The sequence below is a fragment of the Misgurnus anguillicaudatus genome, chromosome 3 (assembly GCF_027580225.2).
Source record: "Misgurnus anguillicaudatus chromosome 3, ASM2758022v2, whole genome shotgun sequence".
Taxonomy (NCBI): Eukaryota; Metazoa; Chordata; class Actinopteri; order Cypriniformes; family Cobitidae; genus Misgurnus; species Misgurnus anguillicaudatus.
The window spans coordinates 12,744,736-12,764,120 of NC_073339.2; the positions used below are offsets into that span (position 1 = coordinate 12,744,736).

The 19,385-nt window shown below is 38.2% G+C and overlaps 1 protein-coding gene across 8 annotated transcripts in view; it reads left to right on the top strand.

Moving 5' to 3' along the window:
• The window catches only part of grin2bb (glutamate receptor, ionotropic, N-methyl D-aspartate 2B, genome duplicate b), a 141,161-nt gene that overhangs the window by 12,453 nt on the left and 109,323 nt on the right, over positions 1–19,385 (top strand). For all 8 annotated transcript variants that reach the window (XM_055204710.2, XM_055204709.2, XM_055204707.2 and 5 more), the window contains one exon: positions 17,128–17,739. In XM_055204710.2, the coding sequence (XP_055060685.2) occupies positions 17,128–17,739 (612 nt within the window). The remainder of the gene's footprint in view (positions 1–17,127; positions 17,740–19,385) is intronic.

Here is a 19,385-nt window from a genome sequence, read left to right on the forward strand (position 1 = left end):
GCAAAGATCAAACGACAAGGATGAAAGTTAAAAGCATCTCAGGGGTGGACGATGAAACACATTAGGGAGATGTGGAGTGTTGGTCTCTGAGTTTCGTCATGAAGCAGGGCAGTGGTGAATACAGAGAGTTAGAATCTAGTGTACTTTTCTGTCAAATACAGAACATTATGGTATAAGCAGGGCACTCTTTCCATTTTAAACTGTTGTTAAAATATAATTTAAATACATTTAAGACCCTGCCTATGCAGCTAAAGCCTCTTTTTTTTACTGCTTTCCACTAAACTCTTTCCCCGCCAGCGTTTAAAAAAAAGTTGCCAGCCAGCACCAGCATTTTTCACCATTTCACAAAAGTTTAATTCTTCTTTAAATATATAAACATACAATATATCAAATGAAAGAACAGACCATCTGTTTAAAATTTTTTTTAAATTCTACCTTCATTATTTCTCTTTTTATCACCTCTCAATTATGGGTAGGTTTCTTCAAAAACACCAAATTTTGAGCAAAAGGCTGAGATAATTCCATTTTTGTAAAGGACTTTTTATAAAGATCAGATGCAGAGCGATCTTTAAAACATAAACGGAGTTCTTTCTCTTTCACGTGAGGCGTTACTTCCGGATTGTATAAATTGCGGAAGAACCTGGTGGATAATGGCGGTATTGCGTAAAGCCGGAAATTCTCGTCATTGGCAGGGAAGCGTTTTCTCTTAATTGACGAGATAACTTGTCAATGGCGGGGAAAGAGTTAAAATCATCCTAAATAATGTAAACGACATTTTGTAAAAATTTAACCTTAATATCTTTAAAGAGCACCTATTTAATTTCTAAAAACAAGTTATTTTGTGTATTTGTTATAATACAATGTGTTCACATGGTTAATATGGCTGGGCAAAAAATAGATTTTTCAGTTAATCGTTTTTTTAAACAAGGTCGATTCAGAATCAATTCTCAAAGAGAATTTTTTTTTTCATATTTTTTCTGCAAACGTTGGACGTAAGATTAACATTAATCAAATTACTAGTCTTCTTCACTAGATGTCACCCTCTTTTTTGCCTTGCGCGATGTTACCAAGGAGCAAGAGGCGAGCCTGTCATTCTTTCATTCAGTGCTTAAAATGGCGGTTTTAGGTGCATCATCGACGTTGATGCCACCTTCACATAAAAAGTAAGAGGTATGGCAGCATTTTAGATTTTGCAAGCAAGACAACAAAGATAGTGTTGTGGCTTTTAATTTATTTTTATTAATTACCCACTTGTAAACTTATGTTTATTAAATATGTTTGATTAATATCGTATTTGTATTAAATCTAAATTCATTGAGTTCAATCCAGAATCGAGTATAAAAACCGACCAGAGAAACGGAATCAAAATCGAAATTGAATCGATTTGATAGCTTGTGAATTGAAATTGAATCGATCTGGAACATCTGAATCAATACCCTGCCCTAGTGGTTAATGGTTAAAAAACACATTATTTTCAAAGTACCGTACATTTTTGTAGCTCCAGATTTCACTCTTTTCCTAAAACGCACAAATTTGAAAAGCTCTGTGTCCCTGATTGGTCAGCTAATCTGTATGTTGTGGTTGGCCTGAAGACATCTGATGTCAGCCGGAAACGTGAGGCTCCTTACCATGTTTGAAAGATTCGGTTGCTAAAATGTTTTTTTTGTGATTGTTGTGGGCAAAAATCCTTGATCTTGCGGCATGTTTTCTTAAAAATGCGATGGAATATGCAGGATATTTTTGCAATTTTATGTAATGAAATTGCAGGAACTTTCAAAAACTGCGAGAACATGCAAAAACTTTTTGCAGCTTTTGCAGCTTTTCATTGACGTTCACGTCACGTAATTGCGTAACTTCCTAACATTCCCATGACAACAGGGGACATGACTGTGCATGTGTGAAGTAAATGCAACATGTTTCAACTTTCTGCTAAGATATATATGGTTTTGTGCTACAAAAATGCGTGGATTATGAAATCATGCAAGCCCCGCATATTTTGCGAGCAGAAATCTGCAATTTATGTGGCGAAAGTGCGTCGTAGTTAAAATATGCGGACTTAGGCTGATTATGCATTTAATCATGGGATCATATAATCACGTTTTTTTCTAGAAGGGACTGTATAGGTTGTAGTCCAAGAAAAGAGATTTACGTTGGAGACGATAACTCACATGATCGTTTACTTTGGGGTTTGTACCTTTTGCATATCGTTAACATGTACTAATACACACTTACACACCAAAGAAAATGTAAAACTGTTAATTTGACAATAGGTGCTCTTTAATATTGACTGAGGAAAGTCTTGTCAGAAATTGAAATCAATGATTTTTTAAAAATGTATTTATTGAGACCATTCTAGCATCTATGGCTATACTCATAGCAAGAAGCGGTTAGTCTACTCTATACAGAGTGAATTCTAAAGTTTACTGATATAATATTGTTATATATTAAATTAGTATTATGATAACTAATATTTTTTGGTCATTCATTAGAATCCTATTCTTATTTACTTTGAACAGATTCCAGATTCTCTTTCCCCTTTTTGAGCTTCATGTTTAAATTTGAGTTCAATTGAAACCCTTCTCATTTTTTTAATGGCTAACAAAGCTTCACTGTCAGATGGGAAATGCAAAGTGTATACTGTTTGTCTACTTGAGTGTACAAACGTGTTAGTGTGTGTGGGCGCCTCGTGAAAGTGTTTCGTGGCTGTGAGTGAGATGCATCGACACGGCATTGAGGTCATTATCCAGCACTGGCCTTCTCTCAAAAGCTTTCACAGTATTGACTAACAAATTAAGAGGATTTGGTTCCGGTGTGCATATGTGTTCGTGTATGATGGGCGTGTTTTACAGACCTCACCTCTGTAATCACGTCAAAACGAAATACCTGGCACGAGTCAGTTGACAAGCGGCCTGGTTATTGCTGCGTGTGCATGTGTGTTTTGATTCCCTCCCATGGCGATGGTTTACCAGTTTATTAATGCACACCTGTTGTAATTCACACTTCCTTCACCACAGGAACGATTCTGGCTCTCTTCCCTCGTTCTCTAAGATGGTTGAAGCTTAGTCTTAATCACAGCGCATGACTTCATTACGGATAGTTACAGTGACTTAATGAGCTCTTGTCCAGTCATGCACAGTGCCGTAAGTCTTTCAACATGAGTGATATGCATGGGTAATGTTGTAATTTCATTAGGTCCTACGTTGTCATTTAATGACATTCCTCTGGAAAGGAGGATATGGGCTAAGAAGTTGCAAGTTAGTGGATCTGTATTGGAGACGACAATCAAAATATCATTATACCAAACACTGCAGTTCAATAGCGTATTTTGCTTTGCTGTTATTTTGGGTGATGTGTGAAATACTGGATATATCAGATTAGCTGTCACTTAAAAAAACGTTTTGTCTGCATTTTCTACCTTTACTGCAGGGTGCTCAATGCTATTCCTGGAAATCTGGCTTCCTCTAGAGTTTACCTCTAACTGTAATCAAACACACCTGATCCAGCTAATCAAACTCTTCATGCTCTCCTGAAAATAAGAAGGTCTATAATACCTGGAGGGAGCTATCCATTTGCAGTTTCTCAGCTGGAACAGCGTTTGCGCATAATGCTGGGTTCAGACTATACAATGTCAGCCTGATTTTATAACAGTCTGTTTGACGTAGGGTGTCAAGGTGTTTAGATAACAACAATGTGTGTCAGGACACAAGAATTGATCGTTTTATTGCATATATATAGTGAGTCATAGTGGACAACAACCAATGCTATGCCTGTATCGCTTCACAATGTACTGACAAAAAACTAGCATGTTTCATTTTTTTGTCCTTCCCTACTGAAAAATCCAACGAAGACCAGCATAAGCTGGTAGTTGGTTTTAGCTGTTTTAAGGTCGCAGTAGCTAGTTTAAGCTGGTCCTCCCAGCTTGGCAAAGCTGGTCAAGCTTCTGGGTCAGCTGGTCTTCCAGCCTGATTAGCTAAGTCCAGCTTAAAAGGTGACCAAAAACAGCTAGACCAGCTTGCTACTGTACGCCAACAATACCAGATTAAGCTGGATTTTTCAGTAGGGTCAAATCTGTGACGTTGACCAATAGGAGCACAGGATCTCTTCTGTACATAGCTTTTGATAATGGTAGGGATGCACGTTATATCAGCCGACATATCGTTATTGGCCGATAACTGCTTATTTTTAATATTATCGGTTATCGGTCTGATAGCAAAATTAGGCCGATAAATGAAAGCCGATAAATGATGGATTATTTTGGTTTGTTGAACCACTTCACTTGCTCATTGCTGGCCATGTGGAGTTTTGATTGGTGCTTTCTGTGACATAGCACGAAGATGACACATGTTGCAGGATTAAGAAGAGTATGCTAGTCTAGCGCAAAGACAAGATGTCCGTTTGGGAGTTTTTCATTGTGAAATTAATATGAATATTTATCGGACTATATATATCTGTTATCTACCCCCAAATATAAAGAGTTATCGGTATTGGACAATATATCCATATTGGTGCATCACTAGAAAATGGCAAATGAAAGAAAGATGACGGTGCTGCTGGACTTATGAAATGATCTTTTCTGACAACTTCGTTAGCCATTGTTTGTTTACGTCAGGGGTAGGCAACGTAGGTCCTGGAGTGCTGATGTCCTGCAGAGTTTAGCTCCAGCTCTAATCAACCACACCTGAAGTAATCAAGGTCTAAAGAGTACTCGAAAACTACAGGTAGGGAAGGTTTTATTAGGGTTGGAGCTAAAATCTGCAGGACATCGGCACTCTATGATCGACGTTGCCTACTCCTGGTTTACGCTCTTGTTTTTGAAATTCACAAGTTAAGTCTTCTGAATGACAATCGCACCACTTGGCGGCCATGTTTGCAATGCCTTCCATCGTGCAAGACTTGAGTCCTATCTACTGTACTTGAATGGGTAGAGACTGGTATCTCTAAAATCATGTGCTAAAATCACATTAAACAATGTATTTCTGACTAACATTTAAACCTAACATCAACTGTACCATAGCTTTTGCTTCTTAAACTCAAATTGCACTGAAAAGACACTTTTTTGAGATTGTATCAGCTATTGCACATTCACACAGGTTGGCAGTCTTTATCGATTGATGATTGGTTCTTTTTACAGGAAAGCAGGACTTCCGAAACAACGTGTAGACTAAAGTCTGTTTTTTACACATACGTTAGCATACACGCACAGTCGAATGCACAGCCTTGCAAAGCGTAGTTCATTTGACTCATAAACATGTGCTGATGTTTTACGCATGCACATCGGGACAATTTGCAATTACTACTAAAAGGCTCATTATAGTTGTGCATAGGTCATAGTGCATAGGGAGGGGTTCTAGTGGACATTCACATCGCTTGCGGTCCGCGTAGAACTGACATGCTGTTAAAAATTTGGCGAGGTGCACGTCATACTACGCAGAGGCTACGGCGCAGAGGCTACGGTTTTTTCAACTATGGTATACACTCACAAAAAATGAAATGGTGCTATATAGTACTAAACATTATTTATTTGATTGTGATTATAGGGGAACCACTTTAAAGGCGGAGTCCACGATGTTTGAAAGCCAATGTTGATATTTGAAATCACCTAAACAAACACGCCCCTACCCCAATAGAATCTGGGCCTTCTGTTGATAGACCCGCTCCTTACTGCTGATTGGCTATAAGTGTGTTTTGGTAGTCGGCTCGTCTCCTTTTCCAAAGCGTTTTTCAAACATTGTGGACTCCGCCTTTAAGTGCAGCTAACTTTATTTATTTAAAACCCACGCTGACACAGAGAGAACATGCAAACTCTACACAGAAAGGCCACCTGATCCAGCTGGGGCTCGAAACAGGGACCTTCTTGCTGTGAGGCATCAGTGCTACCCACTGAGCCACCTGATGCAGATTTTGCAGTTAAAGTCAGACAGGCTTCACCAACCGACTGGCCCCTATTAGGGCTGGGAGGCCATTTATCAGCAAAGACACACAGAGGATTCTTATGTGGAAGGCTTTGATCGAAGCATCTAATGCATGCATAAATTCGCAGCCCCCTACAGATCTGGCACAACGGTTTACCCTTAAAGCCTTCAGACTATAGTCACACTGCGCTTAACCCTGAATTATATTGGTTCTGAACCTTGCTTTTAACCCCCGGGTAGAGCATTGTCCAATTGTAATTTAAAAGCGAAATTGTATACCGTTATTTATATATACTGTATGTTTCATTCAACTTATTTAAACTTTATTTTTATTCTTTTATAGGTGAGTGGAAAGCTGAGTTAGAATTTAATTGTATAGTAGGGGAACTGTGCATATTTGATAATAAAGGCTTTGAACTTTGAAAAGATAACATTTATATTTGAAGTACGCATATCTACTTTATTTTGCCAGGTGCTGGATCAAAATGTATATATCATGTAATAAAGAGAAAGTCTGCACACAGTTTTTTACCTCTATTTTTAAAATTTAAAGTGAGAACAAGGGATCCATAATGATTAATCGTGATATTGCAGAATTAAAGTTATTGTTTACATAATATATGTGTGTGAACTGTGTATAATAATTATGTATATATAAATATGCACACATGCATGTATAATTTTAAGATTTTTTTTAAACATATTAAGTATTAATATTTATATATAATATAAATTATACATAAATATACAAATGTATATACACATGTAAACATTTCTTAAATATATGCATGCATGTGTGTATTATCTATATAAATTTATACACAGTTCACACACATATATGATGTAAACATAAACTTTTATTCTGCAATAGATTAATCGCGATTAATCGTTATCCATCCCTAATGGGAACGTTTCAATTGAACATCTTTTGATCAAAACATTGCCATTTTTCATTTTTATAAATACAGTGTATGGACTTTCTCTTTATTGGTAACCTAGTTACCAACACTAAATAAAAGAAGGCACACTTAGAAAATGAAGACATGACTGCATTTAGTTACGTTTAGGCTAAACTGAATCCTTTGCATAAAAGAAAAAATGATGCAGGCACTAGCAGCAAGGGCATTACGACAATGTTGAGCTCCATATATGAAAAAGACAACGTCAGCGGAAACCACGAGACGGTCATTCACGTGGGTTTAATGTTCGCTACGTCAGAATTTATTCAGCAAATGCAATTCCTTCTCTCATTTTTCGCATTTAATCTTTATTGCATAAATAATAAAAAACACCTCAAGCTAGTGTAAAAGCTTTTTGCGAATTAAGGGATTTTTATTCGAAATTTGGCATTTCCATCACTCATATGCGATACTTTAAAATGCACATAAAATCAGGGTGATGGAAACCCAGCTACTTTCTTAGGTATTTGTAGGATTCATAGAGGAAATTATTGAAATTCTTCTTTGCTGAAGTGTAATACAACTGTCTTCTCATCTGTGTTTTAAGAGATTTGAGCAATTAAGCAAACAGATAGCATTCTGTATTCATGGTATAACAAATACTACAAATGTATTATAGTTGAATATCAGTAGGGAATTTTTAATGCTGGCTGTTGAGATATACTGCATAATCTACAATGATTTTCACACTAGGATTCATGTCTGGTGGATAGATGGAATAAATTAGCTGCTGAAATCTCTCATGACAGGAAGGTGATCGTTGATGGACCCTCTCTGTAGCCTGAATTTCATATGTTTGCATGAGATTTAAATAGAAATAAGTGATCTGCTCCGTGTCGTAATACTAGAGGTGGGAGACCACATGGTATTTTAAACACACCTTGTATGTACAAGTTACAGACCATGTTGGCATCTTGCTCTTTAGACCCCCCGTTGGTGTCCATTATTGAACAGTACATGGTGTGCTACAAAGCACTAAGGAGTGGACGATTGAGCGATCTGGGATGGGCTCATTGTTTCATGGTAACCATGTGCTGATATTCATTTGGCCTAAACAAGGAACAGCTTGGTAATTAATTACCCATGACCAATGGGTGGGGGGGTGAGCCAATACTCTCATGTGATTGGTCAAAATAGAAGCAGGCCATCACCAAGCCCTCGGGGGAGGAAGTGATCCTTCACCCAAAAACCGCTAATCACTCACTGTTAAGGGCTGTCAGTGTGTGTATATGTTTTCATACAGATGTTGTAGTTTCATCACTCATATAATTTGCTATTTGGCATATAGGTAGATACAGTATATAGGATGTGCTGTCTTTTCTCTACATTTGTCTTAATCTCCTAAAAAAACCCACACAGATTGTTTACTGGTGTGTGCCTAAACGGTTTTTGGGTCTGTAAGGATTCAAATGTTGATGGTGTGTTGTGTAATGTGTTTGCTTTAAAGGTCACCTTATGTGAGAAATGTACCTTTATATGTCGTTTGAACATATGTGTGTCTAAATAACCTTTCTGTAATTATAAAAATCTCCTCAATCCTTTTTCTTTAATGACTGTAAAACCTCAACTGACATCACTTTTCGCAGGGCCCGCCCACAGCCGCCCAAACACCAGAGTTCGGTCATAATTTCTATTATAAATCTTCTTTACATAATTCATTACCACACATTCATTATAAGCCAGTCCTTCCAGAAAAAAATAATTATTGTGATTGTTGGAAAATTTGATGGAATATGTGCGATTTTTATGCAATGAAATTGCGCAAAATTGCAAAAATTACAGGAACTTGCAAAAACTGCAGGAACTTGCAAACACTGTTTGCAGCTTTTCAATGATGTTCATGTCACTTCATAATGTTACCATGGCAACAGGGGACATGGCTGCGCTTGTGTGAAGTAAATGCAACATTTTCAACTTTTTGCTAAGATATATATGATTTTTGCTACGAAAATGTGGGGATTATAAAATTATGCAAGCCCCGCATATTTTGCGCATGGAAATCTGCAATTTATGCTGCGAAAGTGCGGCGTATTTGAAAAAATGCGGCCCCCACATAAATATGTGATTATATGTTAAATCATGCGATCGCATAATCACGTTTTTGTGGAGGGACTGATAAGCAATAAAGTACAGTGATTGTTTGTTTTTGGTATAGATAACAGTAAACAGCAAGGGAAGCATCAGCTCATTTGCATTTAAAGAGACACCACTATCGTCATCGTCTTGCTTGCGAAGTCTAAAATGCTTCCATACCTCTGACTTTTTATGTGAAGGTGGCATCAACATCGATGAAGCACCTGAAACTGCCATTTTAAGCACTGAATGAATGAATGACAGGTTTGCCTCTCGCTCCTTGGTAACATTGCGCAAGGCAAAAAAGAGGGTGACATCTAGTGAAGAAGACTAGTAATTAGATTAACGTTAATCTCACGTTTAATGTTTGCGGAAATAAATATGAAAGAAAAAAACGATTCTGCTCTTTGAGAATCGATTTTGAATCGACCACGTAAATAAAAATACGATTAATCGAAAAATCGATTATTTGCCCAGCCCTAGTTTCTGTTTGTTTAATGGTCTGACTAGTTGCTGAAACTGAACTCTTAAACAAATACCTCGTCAAAAATAACAAATGTTTTGGGTTCCTATGTAATCTACGTGTTGTTTATTTTGCTTGTTAGATAAATAAACAACTTTAAAAGGACTTTGTTGTTATTTATTCTTTGCAGAGTTTACCGGAAGTTACGTGATGACCACGAAAGACGCATGTTTTTGCGTTAATGCTGAAACCGTCTATATGTAGAAAATTGCCACATTACGTGACCTTTAATGTTAGTGTTTTTGTATGAAATTTGTCTTTTCGTACATGCGTGTTTTGATGTACGTCAGTGTGTGCCTTTGTTTTGTATTCCCAAAAAATCTTTCAATCAAAGGTTCGTAAAATAATCTTTATCCTCTACAGAAAACCTTTTGTGCAAAGGTTATTTATGAAACCTATTCAGCTCGACAAATAACCTTTTTAATGTAGAGAGCGTCATTAAATTACTGTTATGTCATTTTGTCATTTGCACGCCGTTAGATGCAGTCAGAGCAAACTGCTCTTGGCTGTTGTTTAAGCTTCATTATATGGAAAGAGGACTAAAGGTTACAGCTCAGAGGGAGTAGTTCATAAACACTGCTTAATGGAACAGCACTCCAGACCATGCGATAGATACACCGTAGAGACTAAAGTGTGATGTACTATTCTCTGCTTATGTTTTGGGCTTGCATGCAGAACATATGTTTGAACAGGAGACTTATTTTCTTAGTTTAAAGGAAAAAGCAAGGAATTTGATCTATGATAGTCTCTGATAGTGTTACCGCAGCAGGAATTATTTGGCATAAAAAAGTCACGACGCAAACATCCACAGTGTTGCGCTGGATTACTGTACAAGTATAATCCCTCACTTCAAATGTGTGTGTATGCATGTGTGCATGCAGTTTATCTGTTGCAGAAAATGTTACAAACCTTAGTCATCTCTTTACGCTGAATTAAATAGCATTATTTGCTTTTCAGAATTGAATCAACCGTCTTTGGTTTATCAGAATTCATTCTGTTTAACTGCATCAATGAATGGTAATTTAGTTTCTGGTTGTTATCAAAGCTTTTTCTCTTGCTCTTTTGAGATGGGAGGGAGTCTGCGATAGGCTTTGTACAAACATTTGGTTGAACACATAATTTATTGCTTTACTGGGAAAAAACGAGATGGAGGAAATCATCCAAATTTGCTTTAAATGTTTTTTTTTTTACATAACACTAATGTACACACTTGTTTTTATTCAGTTCACATTGCCCTCTATAAGATGCACGCATTCGTCCGTCACCTTGCAAACCTTTGCCTGCAATATCTCAGTTGTGTTATTTCATTGTGTCTGTAGTACTAATAGGTCTTGTTTAGTTTTGTCTGGATTGCAATAATCTACTTGTTTGGTTTTAGTTTTGATCCCTGGCTGCTTTCAAGATCAATAGCTGTTTCTAAATGGCCTTTCAGCGGACACAGACAGACTATACCAAGCTTATCTGAGGGTTTCTGACCATTGTAACCACTCGGGGACCCTGGGGTCCATTCTCTCATCTTAAGCCAATTGTCAATCAGGCCTTAGGCAGCGCACAGCTGTCTGAGAGAAAATCCAGGGGGAGCAATCTACCTTCCTGTGCATGGATATAATACAACACCACAGGGAATATGCATGTGCGTGTAACGTTTTTTTTTTGAAACCTTAGCTTTGAAGGTAATCGTTGAACAGATCTCACACGGTGACAACAGGAGTAGATAGATGCACTTGTGTTTACAGCTGTAAACCGAAAGACGAATCTGTATGAAACCGTGTTGAAAGAACATTTACGGCTCTGACACTGAGCCTTTAGCTCCTTAGGAGAACATGTGTGGGAGGCGCGTGTGTTCGTGTGCGGTTTACGAAAGATGCACGATTTTTTCTGTCTTCACAATCTTTATAAATTGCATTTTTTCAGCAGAACTCACCGGTGAATAGGTGTTACTATGGACATTAGGGGCACAAAATTTATATGAAATTGTCTGTATATAGCATCTCTGTTTTTGTGTGTGTGTGCATGTGTGGAGGAAGGTTCATTTGAAAAGTTGCTATGGAAACCAAGTGCTGTTAAAATGAGAGGCAGAGCCAAATAGAGCATCTTACTTTCTCCTCCCTCTCTTGTTCATCCAGCTCCTGTTTTCTTGTCTCCTATCTTGTTACAATCTTCTGTCTAGTGAACTTCCAAATTTGTGTTGCTCTTTGCTTACCTTTTTTTTAAGGAGATGATTGTTAGAAGTCGTTGTCACTTTTTCCGTCTCTCTCGCCATCTCTTTAGTCTTCTTACTTTCTCTCTCTCGCTGAATGTTTTAAATGTAGGTGTTCTTGTCTGTTTTATATCTCCATACTTTTCCATACAGCGCTCTTCCCTCTTTTCCTCCCACACCGTGTCCTCCTCCGACACTTCTCTCGTCCGCTGCAGAAGAGAGCTAATTCACAATTAGCATGTGTACCTGCAATTAGCACTGACAAACCTCCAATAATTAGCCTTGTAAAAGCAGTCTTCTTTTTAAAGCGTGTTTGCTTCTTTCATCTTTTTGTCCTCCTCTTCACCCACCATGTTTTTCTCTCTCTGTTTTTCATTTTGTGTTCTTTAATGTGCTGAAGAATCGGCGTCATTATCGAATAGACAGAGATGTCCATGCACACAGACGCTAACTGGTTTCACATTTTGCTAATGACTAACTTGTTTTACACCTCTGCTAATGTAAATCAGGGTTTCCTGAACTTTTTCAGTCCAGGATCACAGTTTTTTGTTTTATATTACAGAAATATAAGTATAAATGCATGTTTGTTTCCTTTTAGTATAAAATAAATTTTATTTTCCTTGTTGTATGAATGAAATATAAATATACCATATTCTTAAAAACTTTACTAGATGTGTATTTTCCCAAAGGGTCAACTACATCTTTATTTTTAAACTTTTACTTTAAATATAGGCTACATATTCGGCCTGTTAATTTAATACGTTAATTAGATTAATTAGTTATGGGGCAAAAATAACGTGTTAAAATTAGGGCTGCACGATTTGTTTAATTTTTCACATTGCGGTTATTGATGCTAATATTGCGATGTGGGCTTGCGATTATACTAAATGGTATCATGAGTCAACTTGATGGGTTTTAAGGAAAATCCAAACACAGTTTAGCTAAAATGTGTATTTGTAAAACTAGAAATGTTTTCGTATTGCCCAACACATCCTCATCCCATTGCGTCAATATTTGACGCCACTTGACCATGCGTCAATATGTTACGCGGAGGGTATACCCTTCGCGTCATTTTTTGACGAACTGGGGACTTCAATACTATTAGGTACGCGAAATTAAACAGTTGTCGCCTGACATTGGGGTTAGGGATAGGTTTGGGTAGGGATGTCATTATGTAAATCAAACCCTAAACCGACGCGAAAATGGTAGAAAACGGTACGAAAATAGGAAAGAGAATGCAACGGACTTAGTGGTATTGAGGTCCCCAGTTCGTCGGGGGATGGCGCGAGGGGTGTGCCCTCCGCGTGGCATGTTGACGCATGGTCAAGTGGCGTCGGGTATTGACGCCATGGGGTGAGGATGGGCTGTATTGCCACGTGATGTAGCAACTGCTCAGTGTCAGTAATCCTAAATTCAAAATACCACCAGACAGGCATAGAGTTTTTTTTTTAGCTACCAGATCACTGTCAACCTCCTCTGCATCCATCTTCGCTCTGTTATAAGTGACGACGCACACCACACACTTGCATGCCACACATGCACTGCGTATCATTGAACACCCCTGACCACTCGATAAGTTTCACGTCTTTGTAAACGAAAGTTTAATGCATTTTAGTTTAATGCACCATTAAACCCATTGTAAAGGTAGGAGCTGAAACACAAACACCCAAAAATTCTCGGGTCAGCCGCAAATGTCGAAATTTCAGTCAAAACCGTTCTATTTCATCATAAACAATCTGAAAACAGGGCTTTAAGTGTAAAATACCGAACTTGTCCTTTAACAAGTCCACACATTTATTTATTTAATATAATTGCAACATTTTGCTGTCATATAATCGCACAGGCTGACATCGCGATTGCGATTGTGATGCGATTAATTGTGCAGCACTAGTTAAAATTAATAACTAGGGATGAATCGAATTTTCGGCAACCAAATTATTCGTCCGAAAATAGCAAAAAATAATTTTCGGTGTTTGGCCAAACAAGTGAAAAGGCCTAATAAATTTTACGAACAATAAAGTATTTTATGACGCAATCAAATTAACCAGCACAGAGTGAGAGGCGGGCAAATGCAGCAAACATGTTGGTAAAAGCATTTTAAAGTGTCAAAGAAAGACGCGAAAACATATAGCACTACAAGTTTCATTTATCATTTAAAATCAAGACATCCTGAACACCATGCAGCATATGACAAAGACACGGCAGTGATCCTGGGTTTCTGCTGAATGGACAAGCACGGAGAACGAGAGACTTTAGCTCTTCATCTCATGTCATAATGAGATGATAGAGTGTCAAGGGGGTTGAGCCGTTCTAAAAAACTCAAACACATTGCTTTCTATATGCACAACGGCGCCGACAGGTGGCGCCTGTCCGCGCCGCCCAGCTACGACTCAGGAAGTTGATTAAAACCCTGTTGCGCCACAGAGCGCCACTCACATAGTTTAACATTAAATACCATCATATTTGTCCCAAATCATTAACGATTAACATTGGCTGCTAACGTATATTTTGCGAAGTAGACGCTATCTGACGAAGCTCGCGCTATTTAATGTGCACTTCTGGTTTTACAATACCTCCGAGTTGTTCTAGACGTGACTCGACCTGACGCTGAGCTGCGCGGCCGGTGTGCGACCCCTTCAGCAGTATGTAATTAAAACTTCCCAAAACCGGTAAAGTCCTGCAATGACAAACATGCTTCTATTAAACGAGAAATAAAACATTAATTATCAATAAGCTTTTTGTTATACTGCTTTCTTGAGCTCTTTTTCCTATGTCATCTCCTGTCAATCTTGCCACCATCTCTTTCTCCCTTTGCTCGTGCTTGAACGTGTTTGACCGTGCACGCAGGCACTAATCCGCTTAACATACAGTGCTATTGCAAGCGTTGTTGCAAGTTTTTTAAGGCATATAAATTAATAGGTTATTTGCATTTTGTGCAGGATTAGAAGATCAGATTAATATCCGTTTAGCCATAACTAATTTATGTGGTCGAATGTAAATGAAACAGTTTTAATAAGTCTATCTATAGCTATCTGATCAGAGAACTGACCAGGTGTAAAAGGCCCTATAATGACTGCTGGAATGTTAAAAAAAATCATTGTTAAATAAGGTTAAATAAATATAATAAAATATGAAAATGTAACTTGTAAAAAAATGCAATTGTAAAAAAAATTGGCAAAATAATTAGAAAAAAAAAAAAAAAATTTTTATATTCAGTTATTCGAGTTTTTCATTTTATTCGGCTTCGGCCAAGAATTTTCCTTTCGGTGCATCCCTATTTATAACGCATTTAACACACCTGATCAAGCCAGTGTTGCGTAGTCACAAAAGTTTATAATTTCACAGGCTGTCAGGCCTTGCCAATTTAAATATTTAAGCACAAGAAGCGAAACAGATCTCAATGCAGTGCTCACACGCTGTTTAAGAAATTGTTGCCGAACACCGTGGGTTAGGGCTAGAAATCAGGACCGATGGATAAACATTGTGCTGGGTACATCACACATTAGATCAATGCTTCTCAAATAGTGGGGCGGGACCCCCAGGGGGGGCTCGAAGCAACACCTGGGGGGGGGGGGGGGCGAGACCCCGGGGAAAATACTTTTTCAGGAAGTGATTTTTTGCACAGTCGCTTAAAAACATTAAACCCCAAACACGCTGATAAGCCGCTTGAGTTTTTTATATTATTTATTGATTATATTTAATTAAATTTTTCAGTATCAAATGGTCAAAAAATATACTGTAAATAAGGATTGATTTTTTTTATTTCAGGCAAATTGATGCATTTTAAGTATTTTCTGTTACAGACTAAAAAAACTATGTTAATAAAGTTATTCTTTGTTGTAAGTTGATTGATATTTCTTTTTTTGTGTTTTCTTTAATGTTAATGTTTTGCAGATGTGTCATTTTATAGACAAATTATACTATTTAAAGTCGTGGCGGAGAGTTGGGGGGGGGCGCTAAATGTTTACTTTTTCCTAGGGGGGGGGTGACAGAAAATAATTGAGAAGCACTGCATAAGATCAATAGGTCTTGAGTTTTGTGGAAATTTGAACGCATTCAACCATATGCAGTGCATCTACACCACAAAAGCAATCTGGTCTAATGTGTTTTCGACTAAATGTGTTCGAAAGTGGACGAGCTCAAAGCGTTTCACACCCTGTTTACACCTGTATTTAGCGACGACCAAAAGCATCTTAATACCAGGTGTAAACAGCAACTCGCTTTGATTTAAACCCTCTGCTAAATGAGTAAATGTAAAATGTTAATTTCTAAAACTACAACTTAGTAATTCCTAGCGATGCACCGATCCGATACTTGGGATCGATGCCGATCCGGAACTTTCTTGCTGATTCAATTCGCTTGATTTTGTGTGTATATTTGTGTGTGTGCAATTTTAAATTGTTCATGATAAATACATTAGTATTGAATTGGGATCGTCCGATACCTAAAATTCTGTGGACTGAATTGCATAATCCTTTTAGTGAATGGGGTGCCAAAATTATGTTGACATTGTTGACTATGTTGTATTTGCGAAGTGTGCAAATGCGCAATGCTATCAGTGAGTGAAGTTCATTTATAGTGAAATTCCTCCGTGTGTCTATTTGTGTGTGTGTGTGAGAGAGAGAGATTGTGTTTGCCAATAAATCAACTTGTATCTTACTCTGTCTAATTGCATTTGATATTCAGTGTACACACACTTTCTCTCTTTTACTTGCACTCTGTCGCTGTGCTTTACACTCCAGGTCTTCTGAACTTGCATGAAATGCATGTACTAGATGTAGTTGTATGTGTGCAGAATTGTTCCCTGAAGTTTGCTAAATCTGGCAAGCTTAATTTTGCAGTCTTCATGAATAAAAATAAACAAGATAAATTGTGGTTATAGTTAGGGTTAGTCTGTTGTAATTATAATTAGCTCCGGTTGTCCTCATTAAACGATAACTAGGTAAATGTGTGCATGTGTGGCATGTTAACTGCTGTAGGTGACCCCATTTTCCATGCCTGCCTATGTTACTATAAATTCTGTCCAATATATGTTAATAATTAAGAGGACACACCATCAGAATGAGGGCAACTTTGTTCTTCAAACCAAAGAGGACAGATTTACTTACAGCGGGGAAAATAAGTATTTGACACATCAGCATTTCTATCATTAAGGGGATTTCTAAGTGGGCTATTGACACAAAATTTCCACCAGATGTAGCCATCAAGCCAAATATTGAATTCATACAAAGAAATCAAAACATTTAAGTATACAAGTTGAGTCATAATAAATCACGTTTTCAGAAAATTTTGTTTCAATAGACCACTTAGAAATCCCCTCACTGATAAAAATACTAATGTGTCAAATACTTATTTTCCCCGCTGTATGCCTTGCAACTCAAACTAGCCAATGTACTGTTGTAAATTTGTCTCTTAATACTAAACTCAGTTTTTCTCCCCTCTCTTTTCTTTTTCCTGTAGGGACTGTATCTTCACTCCTCCGCCATGCTTGTCAGCCTCTACGTCTCCTCTTTCCCCTCCGATCGCCGGATCCTGTCTTTTGTCTCCCTTACTTCCTCCAAACCACCCCTCTCCTTCTCACTTCTGCTCCTCTCTCTCCTCTTCTTACCTACCTGCGAGTCTCGCCGTGGAGGCGGGATCGGGACACCAGTCGGGGGAATGAGCGGCGGCGACCGTGGCCAATCAATAATCAGCCCTCCTCATTATCCTCCACCCGGAGTCAGTCCAGTGGCTCCTCCGTTGCCACCAAAGTTTGCTCAAGGCCTTAGCATTGCGGTGATCCTTGTGGGAAACTCAAGCGAGGTCTCTCTCTCTGAAGGTCTGGAGAAAGAGGACTTTCTACATGTCCCTCTCCCTCCTAAAGTAGAACTGGTCACAATGAACGAAACGGACCCCAAGAGCATCATAAACCGCATCTGTGCTCTTATGTCACGGAACTGGCTCCAGGGTGTGGTGTTTGGGGACGATACCGATCAAGAGGCCATCGCCCAGATATTGGACTTCATCTCGGCCCAAACGCACATCCCGATTCTGGGTATCCGTGGAGGCTCTTCCATGATTATGGCCGCCAAGGTATGGAAGACACTACACAATGTTCCAAACACCAGTGCCTAGAGAGCACCTGTATTGCACACTACTGACTGTTTTGCTACCAATTACTTCACTTTGTAATATACTTTAGTCTTGGCCAAATTCTAATCCAACCATGCATTTCTTTGCACAATGAATAATCCCACAATGCAATGCAAATTGTCCAAAATGGGAATAGGAGCAGAAAAATATAAACAGTGTCTTAAGTAAGACATTTGTGTCCATAAAATCTGCATCCAGGCAAACAATGCTCCCCTGAATTAATAGTTAACATTTACAAAGTGCAATTTGTCCTTTGCACCTTGTATTCAGATGTTAAAGGTGCATTGTGTAACTTTTAGAAGGATCTCTTGACAGAAATACAATATAATGTACATAACTATATTATCAGTGGTGTATGAAGACCATTAATAATGCACTGTATTGTTTTTATTACCTTGTGAGACGTTTGTATCAACTTACATGGAAGTTGTGGTCTACAGGGGCCTTAAATGGACAAATTTTCCTACAACGCATTTCGTCCCATGTCATAAGGCGGTTAGCATTTGTGTTTTAAAATTGAGGGGTGAGCTGTTGGTTGCGATGCGCAATCTCACCACTAAATGGCACTAAAATGTACACACACCACCTTTAAAAGGATAGTTCACCCAAAAATGAAAATAATGTCATTAATGACTTACCCTCATGTCGTTCCAAACTCGTAAAACCTCCGTTCATCTTCAAGAACACAGTTTAAGATGTTTTAGATTTAGTCTGAGAGCTTGATGATTCTTTAAGGAAAATCTACGTACGGTATACTGTTCATGTCCAGAAAGGTAATAAAAACATCATCAAAGTAGTCCATGTGACATCAGTGGGTCAGTTAGAATGTGTTGAAGCATCGAAAATACATTTTGGTCAAAAAATAACAAAAATTACGACTCATGGACTACTTTGATGATGTTTTTATTACCTTTCTAGACATGGACAGTATACCGTATGTACATTTTCAATGAAGGGTCAACAAGCTCTCGGACTAAATATATAACATCTTAAACAGTGTTCCGAAGATGAACGGAGGTCTTACTAGTTTGGAATGACATGAGGGTGAGTCATTAATGACAATTTTTTCATATCATCGCATCCTACCTTTAAAAGGTAGCTGCCTACAGTATGTACAGTAGACAGCAGACAATAAGGCATCTCACTAGGGATTGGAACAGAGCCACTGTCTCTATTTCTCACTGTCTTGCTTTAACAGTCCTTCTGTTTCAGTTTGTTGCACTGCACTACACACACACACACACACACACACACACACACACACACACACACACACACACACACACACACACACACACACACACACACACACGCATGTGAACACACATGCAAAAACAAATACATGTTTCTCTCTCTCTTTTGTTTTTTTCTCTTTATTTCCCTCCAAGGTCAGAGTTGTGTAGCAGCTGTAGCAGGCTTGTGCCTGCTGTTAAGTCAGCGGAGGTCTGAACTGCTAGTAACAGATGTGAGCTGATTTCTGTCACTGTCCGTGCCGTACCTGCAATGGTTTTCATTAGGATGGGTAGGCTTAATAGAGGCAGAAGACGGAAAAATGGAAGGAAAGGCAAAAGTAAATAAAGGCTATG